The sequence below is a fragment of the Rhea americana genome, unplaced genomic scaffold (assembly GCF_003343005.1).
Source record: "Rhea americana isolate MKP2758 unplaced genomic scaffold, rheAme1 scaffold_0, whole genome shotgun sequence".
Taxonomy (NCBI): Eukaryota; Metazoa; Chordata; class Aves; order Rheiformes; family Rheidae; genus Rhea; species Rhea americana.
This window is the reverse complement of record NW_028185037.1, coordinates 8,114,488-8,140,519: the sequence shown is the minus strand read 5'-3', so window position 1 is coordinate 8,140,519 and position 26,032 is coordinate 8,114,488. Positions and strand designations below refer to the sequence as shown.

The 26,032-nt window shown below is 34.7% G+C and overlaps 1 protein-coding gene across 4 annotated transcripts in view; it reads left to right on the top strand.

Annotated features, from left to right (window-relative positions):
• CSMD3 (CUB and Sushi multiple domains 3) overlaps positions 1 to 25,521 on the top strand; it is a 678,537-nt gene extending 653,016 nt beyond the window's left edge. For all 4 annotated transcript variants that reach the window (XM_085321107.1, XM_085320309.1, XM_085319522.1 and 1 more), the window contains 8 exons: positions 8,884 to 8,995; positions 10,371 to 10,550; positions 14,566 to 14,631; positions 16,316 to 16,474; positions 19,726 to 19,838; positions 21,545 to 21,632; positions 23,996 to 24,131; positions 25,362 to 25,521. In XM_085321107.1, coding sequence (XP_085177233.1) covers positions 8,884 to 8,995; positions 10,371 to 10,550; positions 14,566 to 14,631; positions 16,316 to 16,474; positions 19,726 to 19,838; positions 21,545 to 21,632; positions 23,996 to 24,131; positions 25,362 to 25,521 — 1,014 coding nt within the window. The remainder of the gene's footprint in view (positions 1 to 8,883; positions 8,996 to 10,370; positions 10,551 to 14,565; positions 14,632 to 16,315; positions 16,475 to 19,725; positions 19,839 to 21,544; positions 21,633 to 23,995; positions 24,132 to 25,361) is intronic.
• Positions 25,522 to 26,032: the final 511 nt, after the last annotated feature.

Genomic DNA, 26,032 nt, shown 5'->3' with positions numbered 1-26,032 from the left:
GCCAAAATGCTTCGTACACCTACTCTAAAAACCAACAGAATTCTTTTTTTTTTTCCTGAGAGAACTTCTGTCTTTTGTGGTAATATCTTTTTCACATGTGTGTATAATCACTAAAGTTGGAAGGCACCTATAGATTATCTGATCTAGCCCCCCAGGTCACCTTGAGCAGAGTTACTCAGGATTGTGTCCACTTGGGATTTGAATATTTCTGAGGATGGAGGCCTCCACAGCCTCTCTGGGCAACATGTTCCAGTGTCTGACCACACTCACAGTAAAAAAAAAAAAAAAAAAAAAAAAAAAAAAAAAAAATTATGTTTAAGTGGCATTTCCTGTGCTTCCATTTGTGCCTATTGCCTCTTGTCCTTACACTGGGCACCACTGAGAAGTCTTGACTCCCTCTTCTTTACTCCTTCCCTATCAGATACTTATACAGGTTGATAGAACAGCCCCTGAGCCTTCTCTCCTCTGGGCTGAACAGTCCCAGCCCTCTCAGCATTTCTTCATATGAGAGATGCTCCAGTACTGCTTTGGTTGTGTGTTCATGTGTTACATATTTTAGTTCATACAATTTGCTGTTTTGACATAGCAGTGCTAAAAAAGGAGGTTCAGCATAAAAAAAACTTTTTCATAATCTAATGAGAAACCTTTAGTTTTATTGCATTGAAATCAAAATGTGAAACTGAAAAAGCTACTGAATTTCTAATTACACAAGACAGTCACTTCAGTGGGACTTTTTCCTCAGTGTGACTTTTCCTGAGCAAATGATGTGCAGATGTGAGAACTTGCTAAGAAATAAGTCTGGTACAGACAAACCAGATTCTTCTTTCATGCCTCCTGCTTTACATCAGGAATAGTTCCATTAAATTAGTAAATTTGTATCCGTGTAAATCAAGTGTGAAGGAGAACAGAATTAGGTTGATCATTCTTATGATTGCTGTGTGATGTGTGTTTGGTTCCATAACAGCTAAGAAAGAGTCAAAAAACTATTTTGATCCTGCTATATCTGTGTTTATTGTTAGGGCTAGAAGCTCCAGYCATGTGAAGATGAAGAAGCAGAAGAGTGAGCTCGTACCTGCCTAGTAGCAGGGTTTAAATAAAGAGTGCAGGTTGCCAAAAATGCAAGAAAAGTCTGATTTGAAATTTTGAGCAGAGATACAGCACAGACATCGTTTATAGCATGGTTATGGTGAAACACTTTGAAAAAGATCATGGCAAAGATTCCTTTTTTTTTTTTTTTTGGTGTCCTTTATCTCCTGCTTAGTGAGAGTTTTATCAATATTTGGGATTTTGGATTCTGCTAGGTCAGAGTCATAGAGAAGTGATAACATATTTGACTCAGTTTTCTTCAGGGAATATAGTGCAGGGCTTTTCAATACCAAGACAGAATATTCAGGGACAATTCTTGGGCTGGATTTCTTTGGGTATAATACAATGTTACRCTAGAGAGCAACTCCTTGTTCAGCTGTGTAAGGAATGAATCACTGCAATGACTATCTCCTGCAATTTTATTGTCAGAATTTCTCTAGCATATTAATGAGTGCTTCTTACACTGAAGAAGCAATGTGACCTCTTTCATTTGAGAGGTAGTTGTGGTTGTGAATGAAAGCATCACTCACATGAAGCATGGGACTGCTAAAATAACAGGCAAAATAACAATAACAGGCAAAATAACAATAACAGTCAGCTGATAAGTAATTTCTAAAACAAGTGTAGCTGCTGGCAGAATTTACACCCTTGATCCCACAGTTATAAGGCTGGTGTCTTGCAGATTAATGGGGCAAATCTGCCAATTTAATTCAACAACAGTTCTTTTATAAACTGTATAAGCTGTATGTCCTTTGCCTATCCTCAAGCTCTCGTGTAATGAGTTGATTCTGTATAGAAACTAAATGTTTGCATATCAATTTCTGTCACTGTAAATATAATTGCTTAGTTTATATAGGACAGGGTAGGAATATCATTCTCACAGATGAAGCTGAGTTTAGCTCCTTATTGGGTATAAAAAAATAGTAAAAATAATCCATTCTAAACAAGTTACCATCTATAGTTTCTGGAAATAAATATTGTATGACTATGTATAATAACAATATGACTCATTTAAACAGCAAACTTATAGCTGAATTCATGTTATGTTATAGTTGACTTCCTATATGAATGGGATAATAATATGATGATTTTTCTTTCATCCATAGCAGAAAGTCAAAGAATAATTTGAATTTATACCAAAATACAAAAGATAGTAGGCTTTTGGTTATTTGGCTGATAGATTCCTTAAATTCTATATCTTTTTTTWAAAATAGATGAACAGAGCCTAAGCAGAATTAATCAAAATGGCTTGGAGTTTACAAATGATACAGAGTTGTTACTGTTGAATATATGAGGTGCTTTCTGATTCTAAACTAGATTTTTTTTTTTYYYCYYMWKKKGGRAWTTKSYTWAAAAAAATAACAGCAGTGAAGTGAYTAAATACTCTATTGTTAAGTTTTTAATTTATATCTCTATATCACAAAATAAGGATCTAGAGTGACAGTAGAATTCAGCCTTCCTATGTGGAGTCCTGTTTTGGTGCTTTTTTTTTGATAACTGATTATTTTTTCTTCTCCTGGCTATGTTGCTGACTATATCTACCCTTCACAATACAAATGCCGAGTTGCAAATTTCCACAGCACTGTTTTGTTTTACCTCTTCATTATCTATTTTCCTGTCTTATTGATTGACTTGAAAGTTCAGGTGTGTTTGACACGTTTCCAGACCTGACCAAGAGAAGGGAGTATTAAAACTTGGCCTCCTGATCCTGTGCTAACAAAAAGTGCACATGTCACCTCACCTCAGTTTAGCAGTGCTTCACCTGTTAAACACTCTTGTAATAAAACATTTGTGTGTGCAAATGTCCACCAAAAATACAATTTTAATACTGCTTGGATACCAGACCTAGTGTGTGACATCACTTGGTATGACTGCTCTGCTTCTAGGATGTTTACTCTTCGTCTGATTATTTTTGATTTGACAGATCTATCTTAGCAGTGTGGTGTGAAGATCTATTACAGAGTCAAATTATCTTTAGGACTCAGTGAATATCAACTTCATCAATAATCTGGAAAATAAATTTGTTCTTGGAAAGGAATATATCTTCAAATATATTGCTAGTAATATAGGAAATTGTTCTAAATATTTCTAAACCGTTACTTCAGCTCAGTAGTGTCTTCTATTATTATCGCTTATGCTTAAGTGTTATAAACAGTCATATATGTCAGACACTTTTAGCTTTAGTGTTTTTGCAAATTTTTTTTAGAAAATCAGCAATGTTCCCTTACATTAAATCTGGAAGAGCGCCAAGGAATAATATGAGTTTATAAAGGAAAAAGTCCACATTACAACAGCATTAGTCTTGTATTAGCTCCTGGGTTCTRTCGTATGAAATGCCATATGAAATGTTATCTGAAGATACACAGCAACCTTGTAAGAGTTCTTCTGTGAATGTGATGCCTATAAAAGCCATAGTGTTTACAGAATTGTGGGATAAAATTACAAAAGAAGTGTTGTGATACAGATGTATAGCTGTCTTCACTAGCATAGTTGGCATCATTAACTTCTTCAATGAAAATATAACTTTACCCCTACCAGACACTACATAATATCCAAAAAGGATGAGAGTTATGTTGGATCTTTTATCATGCAAATATATGTACACCAGAAAGAATAACTGCACAAAGAACACAACTCTTTCATGTACTGTCCTAGGTAACCAGGATAGGCACTTAGCTATAACTAAAACTCATTGCTCATTTGGTTGTCAAAATAGTGTCAAAAATCCTCTTCTGAGCTCTTATACTTAATTCTTAATTACCAAAGCTATCCAGTCTTCTAGAAACTCTCTCTCTGGCTGTAGAAGTTTAGGGCTAGGCTGCAATATCCTCAAATGCTTTTGCCCATGTGTTATGTGCAAAAAGGGAACACACCTCATAAAGCCAAGAACTTGTAGTGTTGTTGAAGTCTTAACAGTCTAATCCAAGAATCCTGATTAGTTCAAATGTAATTATTATGGAAAAGGGRGAGGAAGAAAATAAATAAATTAATACTTACGTAGAGAAAAATATCTCAATAATTTTTCAATTAAAATTCTTATAGACAAACTTCCTGGTTTCTAAGTGCGTTTCTAACCTTTTTYCTGGTTCCTTCCACTTCTCTGGATTCTGAGGGCACTGGCATCAGTCTAGTGTTGGTGATGCATGTTACAGCATCAGTATTTGGAGTTTTTCACTGGGAGGAACGTGATTTTAACTTTTTGTTCCTATTTTTTTTTCCTCATTCTCCTTGATTCACCTGGAGCTATTTTCACATTTTCTAATATGCTTGTACACCTTGCTCTTCTGTTATTGGTCTGCAGCTCAACCTTGCATCAAAATTTACTGTATATAGTGCATTCCATGTAGGTTAGTTACTTTTTTTTGTTTGTTTGTTTGTTACACCTAAACCTGATTTTGTCCAGCTCCACATCTGCCCCAAGTCAGTTGAAGAAATACAGTTTAGAGCCACAGGTTCTCCAGTCTTGAATGTGTGCCCCATCTCTCTTCACCTCGTGCCTGTGTCCTCTTCACAGTATCCACTGTCCTCTTTTCTCAAGGATTTTGCTATATCATACCAGACCTGTATTTCTTTATACTACATCATGATTTTAGTCACAATATTTTGTTCTACATGAAATAGGAACTTGTTATTACTCTGTATATAACATTGTGGTTGTAAAATTAGCCAGAGCCACCTCTTCAGAAGAAAATTTGATGTTACAGCTAAACCAACCAAAACCAAAGCTTCAGGCAGGGCCGGACAAGTTCACACAAAGGAAACCTGACAAGCATCAGCCCTGGGGTCTTGCAAAAGCACTGTCCTGTAACTAGTAATGGCAATATTGTGTTTCTGGGCTACAGGATTACAGATACAGCAAAAAAATCAGGAATTGTATTTTCATTCACTTAAAATATGTTGCTAAAATTTCATGAAGAGAAAGAATTGACATTCCCGTAGCCTCTCATTCTTTTGATGTGAATTGCTGGGGTGGTGAAGCTCATTGCAGTGTCCTGGTGCTCTTTGATAAATTGAAGACCAATAAAATTGAAATGTAAGAAGAAATATAAATCAAATAATAAGTATAAATATACGGTATTATTATGCATTCTCTCTCTCTCTCTGTGTATGTGTAAAATACATATCTATATGTATGAGAGAGAGGGGATTATGCTATTCTTAGTAAATGGTTACAGGTTGATATTTTTGCCTTTCTTCTCTAACTGTTATTTCTACTGTATTGAGTAAATATCTGGCCTCTGGTTCTTAACAAAAGGAAAAATTGAATTTTTGAATATCCACACCGCAACTGATACTATRAAAAAAGCTACTACCAAACAGGAATATCAAACTGCACATAAGGAAATCTTTTTTTCAGAATTGAACACAAATAACTGTGACATGGAGTAGTTCTTCCTAAAGTCTCAAGCCATGGTGAATAAAGACATTTCAGGTGTTTTCCCAAACCTTCACACCAAGTCTTTTATGCAAGCTGAATAACAAAAAGTTTGAACGATACAGAACATCTTCTCAAGATTGAGAAATTGTTTATTTTTTTAATATGCAAGACTGTATTATAGTGCCACCTGGTGTTTCTGGCATAACAGTATTGCAAAGTGGACTTTCCTTGAGGTAATTACACTGGGAAACTRTATTACTTATATTACTATATTACTGCTCCTCTTTTTCATGAGCAGGCAGCCTCGTTCTTTCCTATATTTATATTTAATATAATCCTGAATATCRTGGGAGTATTTCTAAAATCATCTTCAATACTTGGACAGCTATTTTATTTTTTCTGTTGCTTTTGGGACTACATATAAAGGTTATGTTTCCTTAACATGGATGTTGTTGACATTCACTTTTACGGATGTTTTCCTTGTGTGTTTGAAATGAGAAGAGGATCTAATGAAAGTGATTTCATTGTTAGTTACTCTTTTGGATAGAAAAAAAAATAAAAGATGGCTTTATTTTTTAATACCAACACTTTTTTTTATAGAAAGTGGGAAGGCTATCAACACAAATTTTCCACATACAAAATGGCACAAGTTGCTAAAGTATCCGATTGATGTACTTGTGATACCAAACTTAAAAACTGATTTAATGTATATGAACTAAAGCTATCAGGTTGRCAGATTGCGTAAACCTTGATGAATGTCAGGGCTGCAGTGAAGATGAGCAGACAGTGGAAAAAATTCTATGCGTTCCTTGTGCCTGCTCTTCAGGTGAGCAGTTTTTCCTTGATGTGTCTGCCTGGCGGGGGACTCTGCTCCTGAAAAACTAATCCAAAGTCATGAGGAGGCAGTTAGGGAAGATTAAAAAAAAAAAAGAAGAAAAAGAAAAAAGTCACAGGAAAAAAGCAGAAGAATGYGGCTCTTCTCTTTTTAGCTGTTGTCCATTGAATCTGGTAGGCCTAAAACTTTAGGGCTGTGATTTTTCAGCTTTTTCAACTCTCAAAGTATGAACTTCCTGATCATATCATCCTTGATAAGAAGAATTACTATATACTGAAATTTACTGAATACACTGAACACATTTTAGGAATGTGTTTGTGATCMATTGACCTTTTATTCTTCCAAAAAGATTCTATCCAATGAATTTTTTTTTTTTGAATAATGTGCTCATAAGAACGTCCTAAATAATTAATGCCGGAAGTAGCAAAAATTAAGATTGCTGTTATCTGATAATTTAAATATTGTCCATATTTAGATAGCATTGAGCTARTGTATGAAAGATAATCATATCCTGAGAACAGTTAAACTCTTAAAAGAAGAATTATTTTAAAAAGAAGCACATAACAATAAATGAGGAACTGTGACTCAGTAGTTAAAAGCCACAGAATAGCTTTTCCTTGAGTTGTTATTGGCAGAGYTTGAGTCTATTACAGTTTAGAATTAAATATCTGAGTATGAGTACTCAAATAACTTTCTCTCTAATTATTATTGATTTTTTTTGATGAGGTCCAGCTACTCCACACTACAAAAATATTAAGCTACTTTTTTTCTAAATACTTTATATTCAGGAAGGTAAGTCCTTTTTGAATGAATAGTATATTAAATATTAAAGCATGTTAAATATATTAAGCAATTACAGTTAACAGTCATGCTGAGACGGGGCGTTTTAACAAGAGCAAGTGTGCAAGGGTGATGGGGCCAAAGACAATGTCAAAGTATGGTGTGCCTGGACAGCTAAAGATTAAATAGGCAGGTGTTCTTCGTGTAGTTTTGAATGGAGATTGTTTTACTGTGGAGAGATTACTGAACCTTCATAAGACTAGTAGTGGTTGTAAAGTAATATATTGGTGGTTACTGTTTCAAAAAAAAAAAAAAAGAAAGAAAGAAAGAAAGAAAGAAAGAAAAAAAAACTTTTCCAGAAAAAAAGAGGACTTATATTTCAATTTGATGCAACTTTTATAACTGTTAGTGTTTTCCCACTATATGCTTCATCTTGAGAGTAGTTTAGTGTACTTTCTTCAAAATCTTTTTAAAAGTAATTACGTAGTCCAATGAGCACTGTGAAGAGGAAAAAGAAAGAGATGAATTTTAAATCACATACAGTGTTGATGAGCTACTGTCTGCAGTTCATGGGTTATTATTAAATTCCATTCTGATCAGAGGCTTGAGTTGAAATGGAGTAGTGCTATAAAGGTTCAAATGACTGCTTGTAGAAGTGAAACACTATTTCCTGGGATTAAGATATTGTGAAAGAGCCTGCATTTTACCTTCAGGCATCATTTTGAATCAAGCCTACTAAGTTTAATCAGAAATTCAAAACCAATACAGAATCATAAATATGCTACTACATACAGTTCAGGTTCTTTAGCTTCTCTTTTCAACATTGATTGATAAATAAATACATTAATACAGCTCACTACAGAGTGGTGGATGAGATCTGTGCACCTTGATATTTGAGTTAACCACTCACAGCATGTAACAAACTGCTCCCTGAATGATACACTTGTAATCTAATTTCCCTGAATTTGATGGAAACTGAGAATTATTTGCACTTTCATCAATTTCACAGTGGCTGGACATGCTGAACAAGTTATTCCATGTTACAGTTCTACAGAAACAGTTACTGACTGAAGAATTCCATTCTCTTTTTTTATGACACATACTCATTATAAGAATAATAATTACAAACAAATCACAATGAATCCCTATTGTAAATTTTAGTGTACTTGTGTTCTGTTTAGTATGTGTGTTTTCTGAATAGTCTTTTTTTTATTTCATGTCATGTAAAAAAATGAAAGTATTATAGCAGCATTATAGTTTCTGAAGCATGAAATAGCATTGTTGACCATTTTGTGTGTTCTAATGAAAGGTTTCTCGTTATAATTTGTTGGTTTGTGTAAACATTCCACAAAAGTGGCTGCAGTCCAGCRAAGGTCCAGCAGGATCTATTACCCACTGAGGTTGTGCAGCTTCCCTAGGTTGCTTCCAGGCTGCCTGACCGCCTCCTTGGTGGTTTCCCTGCTGGACTGACCAGTCCTGAGCTAGCGCCCCATGGCAGTCTTGGCTCCAGACCCGCAGCACCTTGACTGCTCCAGGCCCAAAGCAGCACATTGGAGAGATCGCAGGAGACAAGTATTTGATTCTCTTCCACAGAGGCTTTCTGTGGGGGAAGAGTAATTTAAATGTGTCTGAAGCAAAATTGTATTTCATATTGAACAGGCTCTATGAAACTAATTTACTTTCAACAGAAAGGGCCTCAGAATTTATCCAGACTGCATTAGGTGTAGAAGCTTGCTGTTGAATTTGAAAAAATTAAAACTGATATTTTCTCATGCTGATATTAATGTGCTGTCTATTTCAACAGGTAGGAAATGTTGTTCAGTTTCAGTGTAAAAAAGGACACCTTCTTCATGGATCAACAACGAGAACTTGCCTTCCTGATCTTACATGGAGTGGAATTCAGCCAGAATGTATACGTAAGTAATTGATAGCATGAGTAAGTATTTCTGCTAATCCTAGAATTATTAATCAGTTTATAATGAGGCTATTTAAGTTAACTTTATAACAACAGGAATATAACAAAGTTAATATACATTACTAGCTTACAGCAGCTGGAAATATGAAATGATATATAATGATTAAAAGAATTCTGCTTTTGTTTTTTTCCTACAGTAGCCTGTAGAACTGAAAAGAATTGAAATCATGAGACTATCATGGGTATTCATTAATACTAAATCTCGTTCCTGCTGAAGGGAACTGAATCCCAGCTGAAGRGACTCCTTCAGCTGGTTAAAGAGATGCTGAAAATGATAACAGTTTCCAGCAGGGAAGATTCTTCTGGTTAAGAAGGTGCAAAGAGTCAGGAAGATGTGTTGAGAACAGGACATGTAGGAAAGCCCTGTTTGACCGTAATGTGTACTGGAATATAAAATTATTATTAGTTGTAGAAGAGAGTTTGAACTAGTTTGTCAGAACATTTTAAAGAAAAGAGAAAACAAGTGAATATGAACTGGAGAGAACCTTCTTACTGGGGCACAGCAGACAGCTTTTCAGTGCTTAGATATTTTACACTTCAGTAAATAGTGCTAATTTACCAAAGATATCAGTTAACCATTCTAGTTCTTCAGCTAGCCAGGAGCTATTCTGCCTAGGGAAATAGTCTCAGCTTACAAGAGAAACATTATAGTATCACTTCAGTGTATGATGAGTAAATCCAGAGAAGAAAACAGCCTTAGTGATTCAGTTGGTGCTAGTGKTTCCCCTAAGCAAATATCAAATCAGTAGTCCAGTACTGAAAGGTCATCTCTGTTCCTGGTGGTATACTGTTTTTGAGATAACACAAGACTCTGAGATGTTGGTGGTTGTTAAAGATAYGAGACGGTTTTCTTGAAATTAGGATTGCTAATTAATTTCTACATCTGATATTTTAAGATGGCCTCACCTAATAAATAAATTTCTTCTTGGCTTTCATAGTATTTCTCTAAGTGACCTTATTTACTTACTCTGAAAGTGATACTTATTTATTGTTATTCAATACTACATAGATGTTATAAGTTATATAATGTCGTGATATTTGCCTTCACATACGCAGACATGATTTTGATCAAGCAAGAATGCATTTAAGCTGATTCTTGATCTCTTGCAGAGGAAAGGTCTGTTTTCAAGGGCGTGTAACAACAGTTCATAGAATATATATAATGCATTTTAATATGAATTAAGAAAGAACATGTATATGTTATTTTTACTGATGTTTCTAACTTAATTATACTTGTCAAAATGTGTATACGTTATTCCTTCAGAAATATTTTCACCATTTTGTCTAAAGAAGAATAATTCATGTTTTCCTTTTAGCTCACAGCTGTAAACAACCAGAAACACCAACTCATGCTAATGTTGCAGGAATGGATCTACCCTCACTTGGCTATACATTGATTTATACTTGTCAGCCAGGCTTCTTTCTGGCAGGAGGATCAGAGCACAGAGCTTGTAGATCTGAYGGCACTTGGACTGGAAAAGTTCCAGTTTGTGAAGGCAAGCTCTTCTGTTTCCCTCCTCTTCACTCCATCTCTCATATATCCCATTTCAATGACTTTGTTTACTTGCAGTCTAATAACAATGAGGCAGAATGGTGAGGACGACTAAGAGGGTGAACATCTACGGGGATAACTGTAATCTTTTGTCTATTGTGTTTAATGAGACACATGCTTTCATGTACTTGTCTGTCTTTTGCTCAGAGATGTCGGTTTTGGATTTATTTCTGCAAGTCAAATGCATGAGTGACACTCGCTTTTAGATGCGTGACTGGGCCAGGWGTGAGCTACATTCTGATAAACTCAGTGGAGCAAGAACCCAGATGTTTTTGCACATAGTTATACTTAGACCGGGATAACTTTATTTACAGAGATTGTGTCAGCTGCAAGATGGTTCTGGCAGTTGCAATATTACATAAAGATGCCTAAATTCCAAGCTGATGTCTAAATTGCTCCATGAAATTAATCTATAGGATTTATTATTATTTTACATTCATATGTAAGAAACAGTTATTTGCAAATAAAATTAATGTGTTTCCTTTGATGCTGATGTTCCAATATGCAATTAATACTTGGTTTTAATCTTTACTACATACTTTGTCATAGCATCTCATGAAAAACCTCATGTCAAAACCATGATGAAAATAGTGTTTTTCCTGTGCGAGATAAGAAACATCTTCAAGTCTGGCAACTATTTGGAATGCTACTTTCCTGAATAATTAAAGCACCTTTTACATTAKTAATACCTGATGTTTCAGGTGGGGTTATCCCCAACATCTCTTATTCAAAGGCTGCATAGCCTACTGTTGCTATTTAGAAGGGAAACAGGAGGTGAATATTTGTATTACAGTGTCAGAAGGCAAGCTGCCAGGAAGYTCATGACTTGTTCTGTGCTCAGGAAGTGTTTGGGTAGGACAAAATGGATTCATTATAGTTTGATCCAAGAATATTTTGCTGATGATGTTAAAACAAATAGTACTAGCAAGTCCGTTCACAGACACAGTTATTCTATCTAATGGTGAGAAATGGTTAACTATAACTATATTGTCATAGAATCATAGAATCAATAAGGTTGGAAGGGACCTCTGGAGATCATCTAGTCCAACCTCCCTGCTCAAGCAGGGTCACCTAGAGGATGTTAGACAGGGTTTGTATCCAGGYGGACCTTGAAGATCTCCAGAGAAGGAGACTCCACAACTTCTCTGGGCAACCTGTTCCAGTGCTTTATATTGTCAGTTCCAGTGCTTTATATTGTTATATAACAGTTTCTCAAGGTCCTACAAAAATGTTGCAGAAGTGCAGAAATATTAGTTTACTCGTAAGCTCATTTGGGAAATGAACCAGCTAGCTCCGATTCCACAGTTCACTCAAGAGATGCTGCTCAGTATGGACAAGACCGCTTGCAATTTGCCTCCTTTTGCCTTTTCACACTCCTCCAACAGTATCCCAGCAGGCTTTTCACCTTTTAAATACTCYTACATACTTTTATTCCCCACTTTTAAGACTTTTTTTTCAGTTTCATTTCATAAAGGCAGAACTCTGAGCTGCAGAATTACTTTGAACGTTTTGAATTGAAAACAAGACCATGTATAATAACTGTACCTTAGGACCAGAGGTGTCCAATAAAAGACATAGAGAAGACCCGGGACCAAATGCAATATACCATCTGTACAATCTCCTCTAAAAATAAATTCAACTCTCATCAGTTTAGGTATGGCTRCTTCCTGAAGAGAAGGGATGTAGCAGTATAGAGGTGGCTTAAGAAGGTATTTCGTCACTTTTGCATGAAAATTCTTTTTGTCTCTGGTATTTACTGCCAAGTGGCTACTAGAGCTATAAATGCCATGATTCGTTAACCCAAAACATTTCAGGGAAGGTATTAAGTGATATAGAAAGCTTTATAGTGAAAGGTGCCTGTTTTCAGTTTAGAAGATGTGTGTGAAAGCAGCAAACCCAAAGGTATGCCCCTTAGCAGTAAAACTACTTCTTCTCTATTGCTGCAAGATATTGAATTTAACAGCTGTTCCAACTTTTAAAAAGCAAGTAGAAAGCACTGACTTCTTTCTTTTTTATTGAGAAGTGTTYGATTTACTACTTTTACAAATGGTGGCACTTATAAACTAGATTAATAGAAAGGGAGGTGTTTAGGATCAGAGTCTTGCTTTTTGCTGTTCAATAGTGGAGAAAGATAAGAATAAACAGCATATGGTGAAGTATTAATTCTAATTGGGTAAAGTAAAGCATCTCTAGGTGATATTGAAAATATTTAAGTACACAGAGAGGTGGTAGGTGAAACATGTCTCTCCTGCAGACGGGAGAAAAGCACTTGGTCAGATTGTTCACTTGTGATGATGAACTTTACAAAAATACGAAGAGATGAAGAGGAATAAAAAACTTGGAGTGGATTGTATACAGATCCTATAAAAGGATCTGTAGAGGGATTAAGGCGGAATTTTGTCTTTTAAATACAAAACAGCAATCTTGAAAGTCCTATGGAACAAGTGTTTGGGCCTAAAAATGTGAAYTCTGTAGCTACCTTGTTTTAGTTTGATTTTTGTATTTAAATTCTGTATTTAAAATTTAAATCATATTTCAATTGTATTTTGAATTTAAAATTTCACTTTTGAGCATGACAAGAGATGTATCCGCCTTGACAAGGCTGATGTACCCGGCAATTGTTTATACTAATGCCCTTTGGGAACTGTGATCCAGTTGTTTCTAACTTGAGCTTGATATAGTCAAAAAGCATACGTTGTTAAAGAATGCCCTGCAGATCWGCTGTGTTCAGTGAAGTTCAATAGTTTTTTGCAAAATGCAGGGGAAATAGAGATGTTGCTGTGCCCATTTTATCTGATCAATTAATAGTAAGAGCAATGGGGAGGCCATGAGGCCCTTATGTTAAATTCCCTCCTTGCCAGTTTTAACATATATACCAAGAGCATGCATTCTGTAAAAGGTTATTCTCAGTATTCTCAAAAAAGCATTTCCAGTGCTTCYTGCTGAAGTTTCCTATTATACAGACAAATAATCCACTCAGGGAGAAGGTAGTTGCTTTTATTGTCTATTTATTTTTTTAGAGTACCAACCAGGGAGAGGGAAGGTCTGGGTTCCAAACCAAGATCCAAAATACAAAATATTGAAATAACCATTAGAGCAAGGAATGTAGACTAGTATCACATGAGTGTCCTACATTAGGAGATTATTTGTCTTCTTTATAACCCCGTGAATCCGAATTAGTTTCTGCAACATAAAATAGATTCAGCCGGAGGAAGTGGTAGTGCCCCATTGCATTTAATGCATCATCTTCAGAGGGGGAAAGTTCTTGCACTAGGCACGGAAGAACTGCAAATGAAGTTCATCAAAACTCCAGAACAAAAGATCTCCTACTTCTACTGATCAAATTAGCTGAGCAATTGGAGATGCTTTGGAGAACCTCATTTATTTCTTCCGCTGCTGTCATACTTTAAAAGAAATAGCGACCTTCTCTATTGTTAATGCATCTTTGGGTTTTCAGTCCTGAAACAAGGAAATACTTCATTTAGTACTGTTGAAGATAATCCTGTCCTAGAAGGAACATGATTTAAGACACCCTTATTATGTATCTTCTCACTGTTTGGTGCTACATTGCTATCCAGTCAAAACACTGCCCATGTTGCTTTTTTATGTGAATCTCAGTTTAGGTCATGTAGCACATTAGAAGACATCTAACGTACTAGATGCCTGGTCCAAAACTGTAGATTCTGAAGCGAGAGCTACACTGTTTGGTTATTGCAAACAACTTAGTAGCATCCAGGTGACTTGAAAGCAAATGTGTCGTGGAAGAAATCAGTGGGCATGTGCTCCTGCAATACCAAGGCTCTTCCTCCTCCATTCAAATTTTCGTCAAATTTTGCAATTTGAAGCAGCATCTTATAACCTATGTAATGAATGAATTCCATTATGGAAGTGATTTTTACTTGGTTTTAGGTGGTAATTTGCTCATGATTTGTCATTTGGTCGTTCATTCTTTCCATCAGCTGGTTCCAAAATACTGGTGAAGGATCCCAGACCAGCTTTGGGAACACCAAGTCCCAAACTAAGTGGTAAGTACTTTGATAAATATATAGTTTTAAATGTTATTTCTGTAGAAAAGACAAACAGAGTCTGTTTAGTTCAACTACACAGAATGGCTCAGAATGAATAAGGGTATCAAATTAGCAATTGTATTAACAGCACAAGGAAAGCATTAGTTATTCCCCAATATTTAAGCCCTTCCAGACTATATATAATTTGTATCTGTGTACATTTTCCAACTATTACTCTGTGAATAGTTTTATTGATTTCACTGAAGTCACTTTGTTTTCGGTAAGACCTTACGCAGTGTACTCATGCAGAAACTATATTAGTCTGTCAGAAATAGAAGCTGTCTGAAAAAGTGAATCTTTTGTRTGACCACTTTTAGAGCATAGATAGCACTTACTAACAGTGATTATACTGTGGAGTCCAAGAACTTAAGTTTTTGCTCAGTTGATGGCTGGATATGTTTAGCTATGTTAGCTGGAGTGAAAAATAATCCGTGAAAGTTAACCCTTATAATACTGAACACTCTGCATTACCAAACATTGTACCAGAAAAAAACATTGTTATTGTCCTGAATAGATCTTGGAGAAGCCTTTCTCTGTTCTCTGAAGATACTTTCTGAAGAGACAAGTCTCCTTAACTAAAATAGCCTTTGACTATAACCCTATTAAATGCTTACTAATATGAAAAAAAGATTTCAAGAGTAATACCTTTTGTGTACTTTTTTTAACATGTTGTTTTCTCCTTCAAAATAGCTTGTTAATAATATATTGGACATTGATCTCAAAGTTTTTGTGTTTGGGGGAAATATATGGGAGTAATATTATCAATTTTTCCATTCAGAAACTTTTTGCAAAATCCCAGTTGATTGCAAATAAAGTACATAAAGCTCACATAAAGTACGTAAAGATTCAGCTTTTCTGAAACTTAGTGAAGGAAAAGCAGAAGAGCACAAATAAACAGCATAAAACTGTTTCTACCAGGCTGTTCCCTTGCTTACAGTTTGCAGGCTCAAACTTGGTGCTTTGCTCTTATACATTTATTTGTCAAAAAATTCTTGTATGCATGCACAAATAAAATGTATGAGGGATATTTTTCCCTCTTTAGGGAAGACACCTTGTCTCTGTGGCCCATAGAATAAACAGTAAAAGATGACTATCAGGTGTTCCAGTGTGTCCAAATCTTGAATTTTAGATGTCCTGAGAGGGAAAGTTCTTAAATAACGTTTACATTAAAGATAGTGTGGGCAGATGTTAAAGTAGATACATATAAGCCAGTAGTATCATTTAGGTATATTTACAAAGATTTTGATATCTAAATAATTTTCTGCTAAACCTAATCCTAGCTGTACATCTCTGCCTGTACTGGCCCAGAATAGATTTCACAAGGAGAAGAATCTGATCTTTTGGTTACAGCCATTAAATTAGACCTTACAAAGTTAGTTTTATTTTAGCACGTGTCCATATTTGAAGAAAGAAACACGTGAAGGCATAGCAGTGACTGAGATCTTCAGTACTAATGTATTTCTTTCATAAATGTTCATGTAAGCTTTTTGTGCTTTATACGTGAAGATAATGCCCAATAAAGCTAACAAGTAGAGAGAGGAGAATAGAGGAACTGCTCCTATTTATCATACAGTTTGCTGGATGTTTGACTTCATAACTACTAAATATTGTATATATTGAAATGTGTTTGATGTCTGCATAGTTCCTGATGACGTATTTGCCCAAAATTATATATGGAAAGGATCTTACAACTACAAAAGCAAGAAACAGCCTATGACTTTGACAGTCACCAGTTTCAATGCAACTTCAGGAAGAGTAAATGCAACACTTACTAACAGCAATATGGAATTGCTGCTTTCAGGTAGGGGAGAAGAAAAACTTATTTGAATTTAATTTTGCTGCTTTATATACATTTATTGCCTGTAATTTTATACTTCACACTTAAAATTTCAACAACTGCAACAACTGAGAAACTTTTTATTTATCAAAAAATGTTGATTCTAATTCAGTTCCTTTTTTAAGGGAATTTTGCACTTTTTCCTCCACTTTTTCTAGTTTTCCAGATTTTTATTAGAGTTAATAGGGAATAAGGAGAGAGAAAATCATCCTAATTCTCATTCTTCTTTCTTAAAGCTTAAGCTTATAAATAAGCTTAAATTACTATTCTTTTTTCTTAATTCTTAAGTGMTAAAATTTCCCTACAGCAGCATATTAATGGCTAAAAAACAGTATGATGATATTGATACGTGTTGACCTAGCAAAGTGGAGATAAGTAAAGAACATGGAGAATAAGGAGAGAGAAAAGCTTTTGTCAGACTAGCTGATATAATTGAAAAAATCAGCAAGCTTTCATGGCTTCAGAAGAAGTCCTTGATTGTGATATTGGTTTATGTTATTCCCACTGTCCCTGCACCACAGAGCACTGTCACCATGGTTATGCTGGAACAGCAACGTTCACAGCTCTTTATGCTGTGGGAACTGCAGATCTGGCTCGACAGGCAAGCAAACAAAAATACTATAAAATTGTTTGAGTTTGTAATTTTGGTTTGTTTTTCAAACGCCATCAGTTTCTTGACTGAATTCACAGCACAGCCACGCAAGCAGTGGACCTGCCACACCACAGGAGTGGCAGGCTGTAGTGCAGGGGCGTGGATAAGCAGCACGGAAGAACCACCTTAAATCTGTATTGTCACTGAAGACTTGTTTTCATGTAACCTCACCATCTGCCTATGACAGCCTTCACAAGGGGCTGACGAAACCTAAAAATTGAAGTTAAGTGTAGGCTGGACACGGCTGTTCTTAGGCTTCTTCATCACATGAGGACCCCTTTCTTTCAGGTACTTTAACACGACTGTTTTTTATGGAGGTGTTAGCAAGGAGATAAGTGACAGGCCATTAGTCTACTAGTAAAAGAGATGGGGAAAGTTGAGTGCATTTATTTCTGAGGGGGTTGGTCACTGTGAAGCATGTAATTGTCTCTGCTGAGTTTATAATTTTTAATATCTAGTAAAGCAATGATTTTTTTTTTCATCAGGATTGTGTTTTTGAAGGTATTTTTTAGGTCTCCTGTGGGAATCATACTTGAGGGGTCATATACAGACTGGCTGTTTCCTAAAAATATTTTCTGACTGGCAACTGTATTTTCTTGAACGTCTCTGTCAATTTGTTCTATTGTGTGTTGTCTGTTTGGCTTGAGCCATGTAGCTTCCATGAGGGTGTTAGGTGCAGCAAATGTAGTATTTCACAGAATAGGATGATCAAATGTAAAAGCTGTACTTTTTCACCCACGCCTCCTGCAAATAAAATTGTTCCCCAACTGGATGCAAATGAGGTTACTGCAAATGCCCATTTGTACTCTACATACAGGCATTGCATATACTTCAGCTTCCTTCTAATGTAGTTAATGCTATTTTCTTTGCCCGTTTCATAGATAGGAAATTAGTTCCTATATATTGAAAGAGTATCTTAGGGTCAAGGATCTGAATGGATTGAAAAGACATTTTGATGTCAAAGTTGAATTTTCCTGTATGTGACTTGTATGTTTCTGAGTTGAAAAGTAGTTCTCTTCGCCTTGCAATACTCACTGTTTTGCATTCCATCTTGTTGGTTGATACTTGCATCATTCAAATTTCTTTTTTTTTCCCCACTTCTGTTTTCTTTGACACCTCTGCTTGGAGTGATTGTAGTATACACCTCTGTCATGCAGGTTAGAAGTGGGGTAGCTTGAGTGAAAATAGGAATTATAGGCGTTAAGAGGAAAGGAAGGTACAGCTGTACGAAAATGCCTATGAGGATTTATTTATTGATTTGGCTCAGACTAGACACTGTCTTGTCCATTGGGAAACTAGTGGCCAGCTCTGAAGAAGCACATCAGCCTTTCATGGAGAATTACTTGTGAATCCATCGCTGTAAATTAGTAGAGAACGGTGGAGTCTTGCTCTGTGGGATAATTTTTCTCTATATTCTTTCTTGAGCATTCATACATAATGTTCATGCTCAAGTATACACACCAGAGCTGCAGCATCATGTAATGTTTCCTAGTGTACGTTTATACAATACATTCATGGCAGATGTGAATGATTTTTTGCCAAGTTCCAGTGATAATCAGAGGCTCGCTGTCCAAATTCTGAAGTGACAAAGAGCTATATGATAAAGTTAATGCAGCCCTTAAAACAAGAGACTAAATTGTACCTTTATCAAGGCATATGAATTTGAACTCAGTGCAGTGTTAATACAAAAGTAAGGCTGCTTGTTAGCCCACAGATTGTTATATATATCCATACTCCTTATACTGAATAGGATAATTGCCTATCTTGAGTATGGAGAGAGGGCTTCTCTGAATTTAGGCACATAAATGAGAAACCTGAACTAGGAACCTCACTGTCCCACCTCCTACTACAGCTTTTGAAAAGAGCAAGGCAGTTTGCATCAAAGTCTGAACTGGACTTTTGAGATGCTTATATCTTTTCATAGCCTGTAATGAGAGCCTAGAGTAACTAAACTCCTAACACAGAGGTCAAAGTTAAATGACTTTTCTTAGGAGGAATTTATCTGGGACTGCAAACTGTTTCCATTTTAAARGTGTTATCTTTTTCAGATTAGCTACCAGCAAGACAGAGGTGACAACTCTTTAATTCCAATTTTTCTTCTGTGGTATTCTGTGTAACACAATAACGTCACTCACCATTTTCTTCTGAACGTGTACAAAAAACTCTACCTTCTAGCTGGAAAACTGTACTGTATCCCAGATCCATATTTTTCATCTCAAAGCAGATCATGTCAATGTTTCTTATTTGTCTCAAGAGTTGCTACCATGACTATTGAGTAGGCAGTTGTGTGAATAGTTTCCATTCTGTCTACTCTATGGGCTAAATTAAACAGTTTCATTTCACATTGAAATTCTATGATAATGGAATTCTATGATAATAGAAATAATTCCACAAAATATTTTAGCTTCAATAAAAGAATATATCTTACTAAAATAAAATGTTGTTGAAAATACTACCTACTCTTCTTTTCCCTATTTAAGGCAAGAAATTAAATGCTTATTCTCAAAAATGAAATGACTTGTCTACCTAACACAAATATAAACTTTAAAACTATTTTCTACAGGAGTGTATAAAAGCCAAGAAGCTCGGCTAATGCTCCACATCTATCTCGTTAAAGCACCCTCTCACACTTCTGCAAGCAAGTTGAAAGAGGAAAAATGGGCAATGGATGGTTTTGTGAGTATATTCCTACTACAAAAGAGAGAGAAGGCAAAGGAGATTTTTTTATTATTATTTGAAATCATGCTGGTGTTCTGCATCCATAATGTTGAGACATACCAAGTGAAATGCTGTTCACAATGATGATCTGTTAAAAGAAATGAAAATGTTACTGAAAGATGTAGGGGACCAGTTTGAGGAAAAATATGGGAATTGCCATGCTTTGTGGGCATTATTATAGCACATGGCAGCAAAGAAGCATTTATTGCTTCTCTTTGAACGTCATTGGAAGATACTGAGACATTTTCTTACCATTATCATATAATATCATAGTAATTTTCGTCATTAGCCTAACAGTCATGTTTTAAGTTTTGGTGATATTCTTTAAAATACTATGAAAAAGCTAAACTGTTACATAGACGGAGAAACCTAAATATATCACTCCAGTTACTGTTAAGCCCCTTGGAGGTCCTGGGATGAGATTTTTCTGTAGAGATGAAGAGGGTGCATGAGTAGGAGGAGAGCTGAAGGAGGGGCTTGGATATTTTTAAATTATGAAGAAATCCCTTCAGAGAACAAACAGAGGAGAAACCAGCAGTGCCAAGAAAAAGCTAAGCCTAGAAGAAGCTGAGTGTGTTGGGGACCCGAGACACTTTATTTGCCAGAGAAGAAAGTATACTTATCAGAAAAGAAGGGGCCTAAATTAATTTGGGTGAAGATGATGATGAACACTTATCCATCCATCCATCCATCCATTAAAGCCTCTCAGTTTTTCATCAGCTGTTCATAAATTTGTCTGTACACATACCTGTCTCCTTTATGCTTTACGTACTGGTAAAGCTATACCATGCCACCAATAGAGGTGTACATGAAAGAAGGCTTCTTAAAATCTAAAGGGTATTTATAAATTCTATTTTGTATTTTTTTAAAAAAACTTTTGGCACTACTACTTACCCCAAAGTAGAAAATATCACCTGAAAAATGTGCGCTTTCTTCAGTGAAAACAGCCTCAGGTGACTACTGAGAACATGCTGGTGCCGTAAGAGAGGGAACCTCAAGGGAAGTGAAGGCAACTGCCTTGGAACCACTAAATTTTTGCCAAAAGACTATCCTAGAAGGAAAGCACCAGTAAATTTGAGTAAAACATCTTAGTTCTGAACATGCTTAATCTAGTAAGGGAGATACTCATAGAATCRCAACCCGTTTCCTATTCCCCCAGGTCTTCTAGGTTTATACTAGCATATCTTATTCTTGTACCAAAGCCTCATTCAATGTTTTTCTTGTCTACTGCTGTATAATTAATTACTCTAATGAGCACTGAGTATGAACAAAGTAACTACCTGTCAGTTGAATGGAGGGACTTTCTTATTTAAAGTGATTATTAACACCTCAGTGCTTGCCTCTGTAGGATTATCTTCCACGTAACTTAAATAACTCAAATATGTAAGATCCTTAGCAATGCTGACTTCTTGAATTGCTAGACTGTTTCAGTTTTGTTGGCTTAAAAAATAATTTGCTTCAAGGTAGTGTAAGGTACTGTGTCTGGCCATAGTGTAGCATTTCTAAGTTTTACCTTTAGCAGCTGTCTTTGCTTTTGTACTTTATACATTTCCTAGCAGAAGGAGTACTATTTTTTTTTTTTTTTTAATGAGGAATAATTGTAAGCAACTAGATACTAGTAACCAACTTTTCCTTGTTCAATTCTAAGTGCTTTTTGTTTACAGGTTTCTGCTGAACCTGATGGAGCTACATACGTTTTTCAAGGATTCATCCAGGGTAAAGATTACGGGCAATTTGGACTTCAGAGATTAGGTATTCAACAAATTATAATATTTTTCCAATTCAGTCCCATATTCTGTTTCATTATATCATACAGAATAAGAGCCTCTGAAGAGCTTTATCAGTACTGACATTTTACAAATACTGATATATATTGAAATCACATTTAAAGTACTGCTTACAAATAGTTTGTCGTATATGAAGTCACAATTGCCTTGTGATATATTGCTTATTATAGCTATATATTTGCAGTGTCTTGAGCAATATTTTTATAAGAATGTATGTAATTCATTTAATTCTACATCTTAATCATTATTTAAAAAGCATGTGTTTTAGAATACGTACCGTGCTAAATAGACCTTAGTTCTAGTAGTGAAACAACATTAAACCTACTTGATAGAAGAGTAATACTGTTGAATATTTTCAATTCCTTATGATAATCCTAAAACAAACAAAATTTATTGAATTGATAAGTATTTATTTTCTGAAAATGGACTTGGATCTATAAATTCAGTTCTTATAGAACTAGTCAATTCAATAAGTTCAGGTCGGAGTTCTAAATTCATTATTTAATCTTTTTGGAGAAGATAGCATTGGTAGCAGAGATGTTTCTGTTTTGTGCTTATTTAAGGAGAAAAGAATTTCATGCAGTTATTGTGTCCTTTGAGAATGTGGTATTTCTTCTTCACAAAGAATTTGAATTTAGTTAAGAAAATTTCTCAGATGTTAAAATACTATTGAGAAAGTGTTAGAAGAGGAAATACTTTTTGTTACTTATTCCTCCTTAAATAGGAAACTTATTTTCAGATAAAATTATTGTATCTAGAAGCAAGTGTAGGTTCTTCCAGCCACAGTGTTTCACTCTTAGCAGTCTTACTGTTTGAACAAAATCAAGAAATTCTTTTAATATTATTAATTCTTGGATATTCTGGAAGTATTTATTAATGAATATATGAGGTAAAAGCAAATTATTCCCTTTTTACAATCATAATACTTTGAGCTCTTAACTTGGTTTCCATGGTATTTGATATGCAGGTGTTTTTAGAACAGTTTTTAGGAATATATTCATCAGAAAACATTTCCTTTAATATTTAAAAAGTAATTTCCCTATATGAACTTATTTCAAAATTAAAATATTTTAAAGTCATGTAATATAAAATGCAAGAGTGCCTTGGCAAAATGTTTTGGTAGATTCTTATGGAAACTTTATTTCTTCATTCAGTTTTCAGAGGGATTTTTTTCTTTATTCACTAGGGAGAATCTTTTCTGTAATATGTTCAAAACTTTTTTATAATGAGTTACATCCTGAGTGAATCATTCTGGTCCTACAGGAATAGGTTTAACATCTGTACAAGATAAATTAAAGCAGTCAGTAATATAGTTAACAGGTCAATCATTGAACAGATTAACATATTTACCACGTTATTATTTCATCTGAAGAAACAAGAAAATTGTTTTCTGAAACAATATATTTTGATTAATGTTCCTAGTCAATTTTCCTTCCAACTTTTAATTAAATTCCCATATTTTAATATGTTGGTTATCTGGGTTATTTTTATAATTTTCTTTATATTTCTTTATACAAGTGAGAAAGCCAGAAAAATAACTCACCTACATAATTCTTATGAGGACTATTTCAAGGTTTAAAAATTAACTGTGAAGTTGAATTGGTATTCTCTTCTTCATATAAAAAGATGTATATTTTGATGATGTAGATAATGTAATAGCAGGAGATTGTTTTTCTGTCAATATCTAGTCTTCCTTCTTTTAATATTTTTCTACCTCTTATGCTTCGTGTATCAACAGCAGTGCCTAATTAAATCAATGTGATAAATTTTCAGTTTGCCTTTTCAGGTGATTTACACTTTCCTTTAAATCATTTTTTAAATGAATGGAGTATTCTTTTTTCTTTCCTATATATGTATATACACATACATACATACACACACACATATACGTATATATAATACACACACACACACACACACACACAGAATTATTCTAAATTTGACTTTTTGTAACTCAGTACATTAATATGTTATTTATCTGCATAATTAAGATACTGAAAAAGTCCTTCAAAAGATATTTAAAGCTTCATAGCATAACATCAAAAATTTGAAACATACAGGAAGACAGTTACGTCCCAGAGTGCATGTATTGTTCTCCTGACATTCAGCATCCCGTTATTTTGGAATACCATATTGTGATAAATATGTTTAGTTTTCTGGTGGACTCAGCATACAGCTGTATGAATGCATTTTAATGATCTAATCATGAGGTGTTATTTGATCTGAAAGCTCTTTAACTTCTACTGAATTCTGAAGTTCATGGAGTAATATGTGTCAGAGGTAACAGACCCAGGTATTATATTGCTTATTTTTTCTTATTCTTTTTAGGTCTTAACATGTCTGAGGGTTCAAATTCTTCTAATCAACCACATGGTACAAATAGTAGTTCAGTGGCCATTGCTATCCTTGTGCCTTTCTTTGCCCTTATATTTGCAGGTTTTGGCTTTTATCTTTATAAACAAAGGTAAGCATAAATTACCTATATAGAATCTCTGTATTAATTTGTGTTTTTATTGCCCTCAAACTTTGTCGGAGTGAAATAAGATTTGTTAAAAAAACACAAAATGTTTACAAAATGATTATATAAACATTTCCTCCTATCTGCATTTAGGTATGGCTGATTGAGAGATCAGATTATTGTACCATTCTGTACTCTTAATCCTACCTATTTAAAATGTTATAAATTTCTCTCTTTGAGACCAACATAGATAAGAAAAATTATTGGCATGCAGAGAATAATATAATCAGTAGATCTTGTGTTTACTTATGATAGATTGTATTTTGTTTTGACATGCAACAGAATTGTCAGTCATATCTTGAGTAATTTATTTTAATGCCGCTCTGTTTATTCACTTGCAAGTATATGCAAGTATTATGTCAGTGAGGAGTTTCATTATGGAACTGTTTCGCCATCTAAAGTTACTAGTTCATATGTAATTATATGCACATGTATATGCTTACATACAGCCATCATGGTCTTCTCAGTGTCTTTCTGTTTCTGAGTTCAACAACAGTTTGTTCATGTTATTGAGATCAATATTAATTCTTTGGCTTTACTTTCAAGTAATCTTTTTCTATAGTTACAAAGCATTAGGAGACTGAAGAAAATTTAATCACTGCAAAGACAGGACAATTCATTGCCTACTAGTAGTCGAAGTAGTCATTTAATGTTGGTAGCCTAACTGTAACACTTGTGACACACTCTGCAGGGTAACATTAATTTAAAGATGTGCCATAATTTTTTAACCATACTATTTGATTTTGAACTGGTTCAGAGTGTGAAAGAATGCAGATGCTCAAACAGTATTATGTTATACATTTTCTATAAATTGTATGATATAAATTTATATAGATAATTTACAATATAATATACATTTTACATTGCAACATAGATGGAATGTTGTCAGGGGATTAAACTGACATTTTGAGTTATTTATTAAAGAAAAGAATATTTTTCAACTATAAATTAGTTCTCGATAAATGTGTTGCATCTTCAGAGAAAAAAGAAAATCTGTTATCTGTCTGTGGACTTATTGCATCTTTATGAGTTTAAATTCTTGTATTTTTAACTAATCATTCGATGATTGCAGTAGAAATGCCTCTCTCTCCTGGGGTGGTTAACTGAGTTTTCAGATGAACATCTTTTTAAATGAATCATAAATGCCTTACATGTTACTCTGTCTTTCTTTAATAGGACTGCACCTAAAACACAATATACAGGATGCTCTGTACATGAAAATAATAACGGACAAGCTGCTTTTGAAAACCCCATGTATGATACAAATGCAAAGTCTGTGGAAGGGAAAGCTGTACGATTTGACCCCAACTTGAACACTGTTTGCACAATGGTATAATGTGGTAATGATATATCTTCAAAGTCTGGAAATTGAAACACAACACAGTGCACGTATAGTTCACTGATTAAAAAAAAAAAAATTAAAGCACACTTTTCAGGATATACTGGGTCACCTTTTCCTGAGGATGATAGACAAGAGTGGGTTGGGTTCTTTTTTCTTTTGTTTTCATAAACTGGATCAGAATCGTCTTCATGTTTACCATGGAGAGTTTTACAAAAAATCTGCTGCACTCCATGAGTGCTTACTCACAGTTTATTTGCTTTTTTTAAAAAAGAAGATTATTCTAAAACATAAAATGTATTTGCATATATTGGAGGAGCATCCACTATCAGTACTTCTGTGCTTTATAAAAACTATAATAGAGGGTCTGGGTTAAAAAAAAATATATATAGGTAGAAAATAAGAGCTATACTTACAGGAGACAATAGGTCACTGAGTTCTCTTTAACAGTCACATACTACATCTTTCTCATAAGTTTGTACCACTTTTTCATTTATTCAGCCCGTTT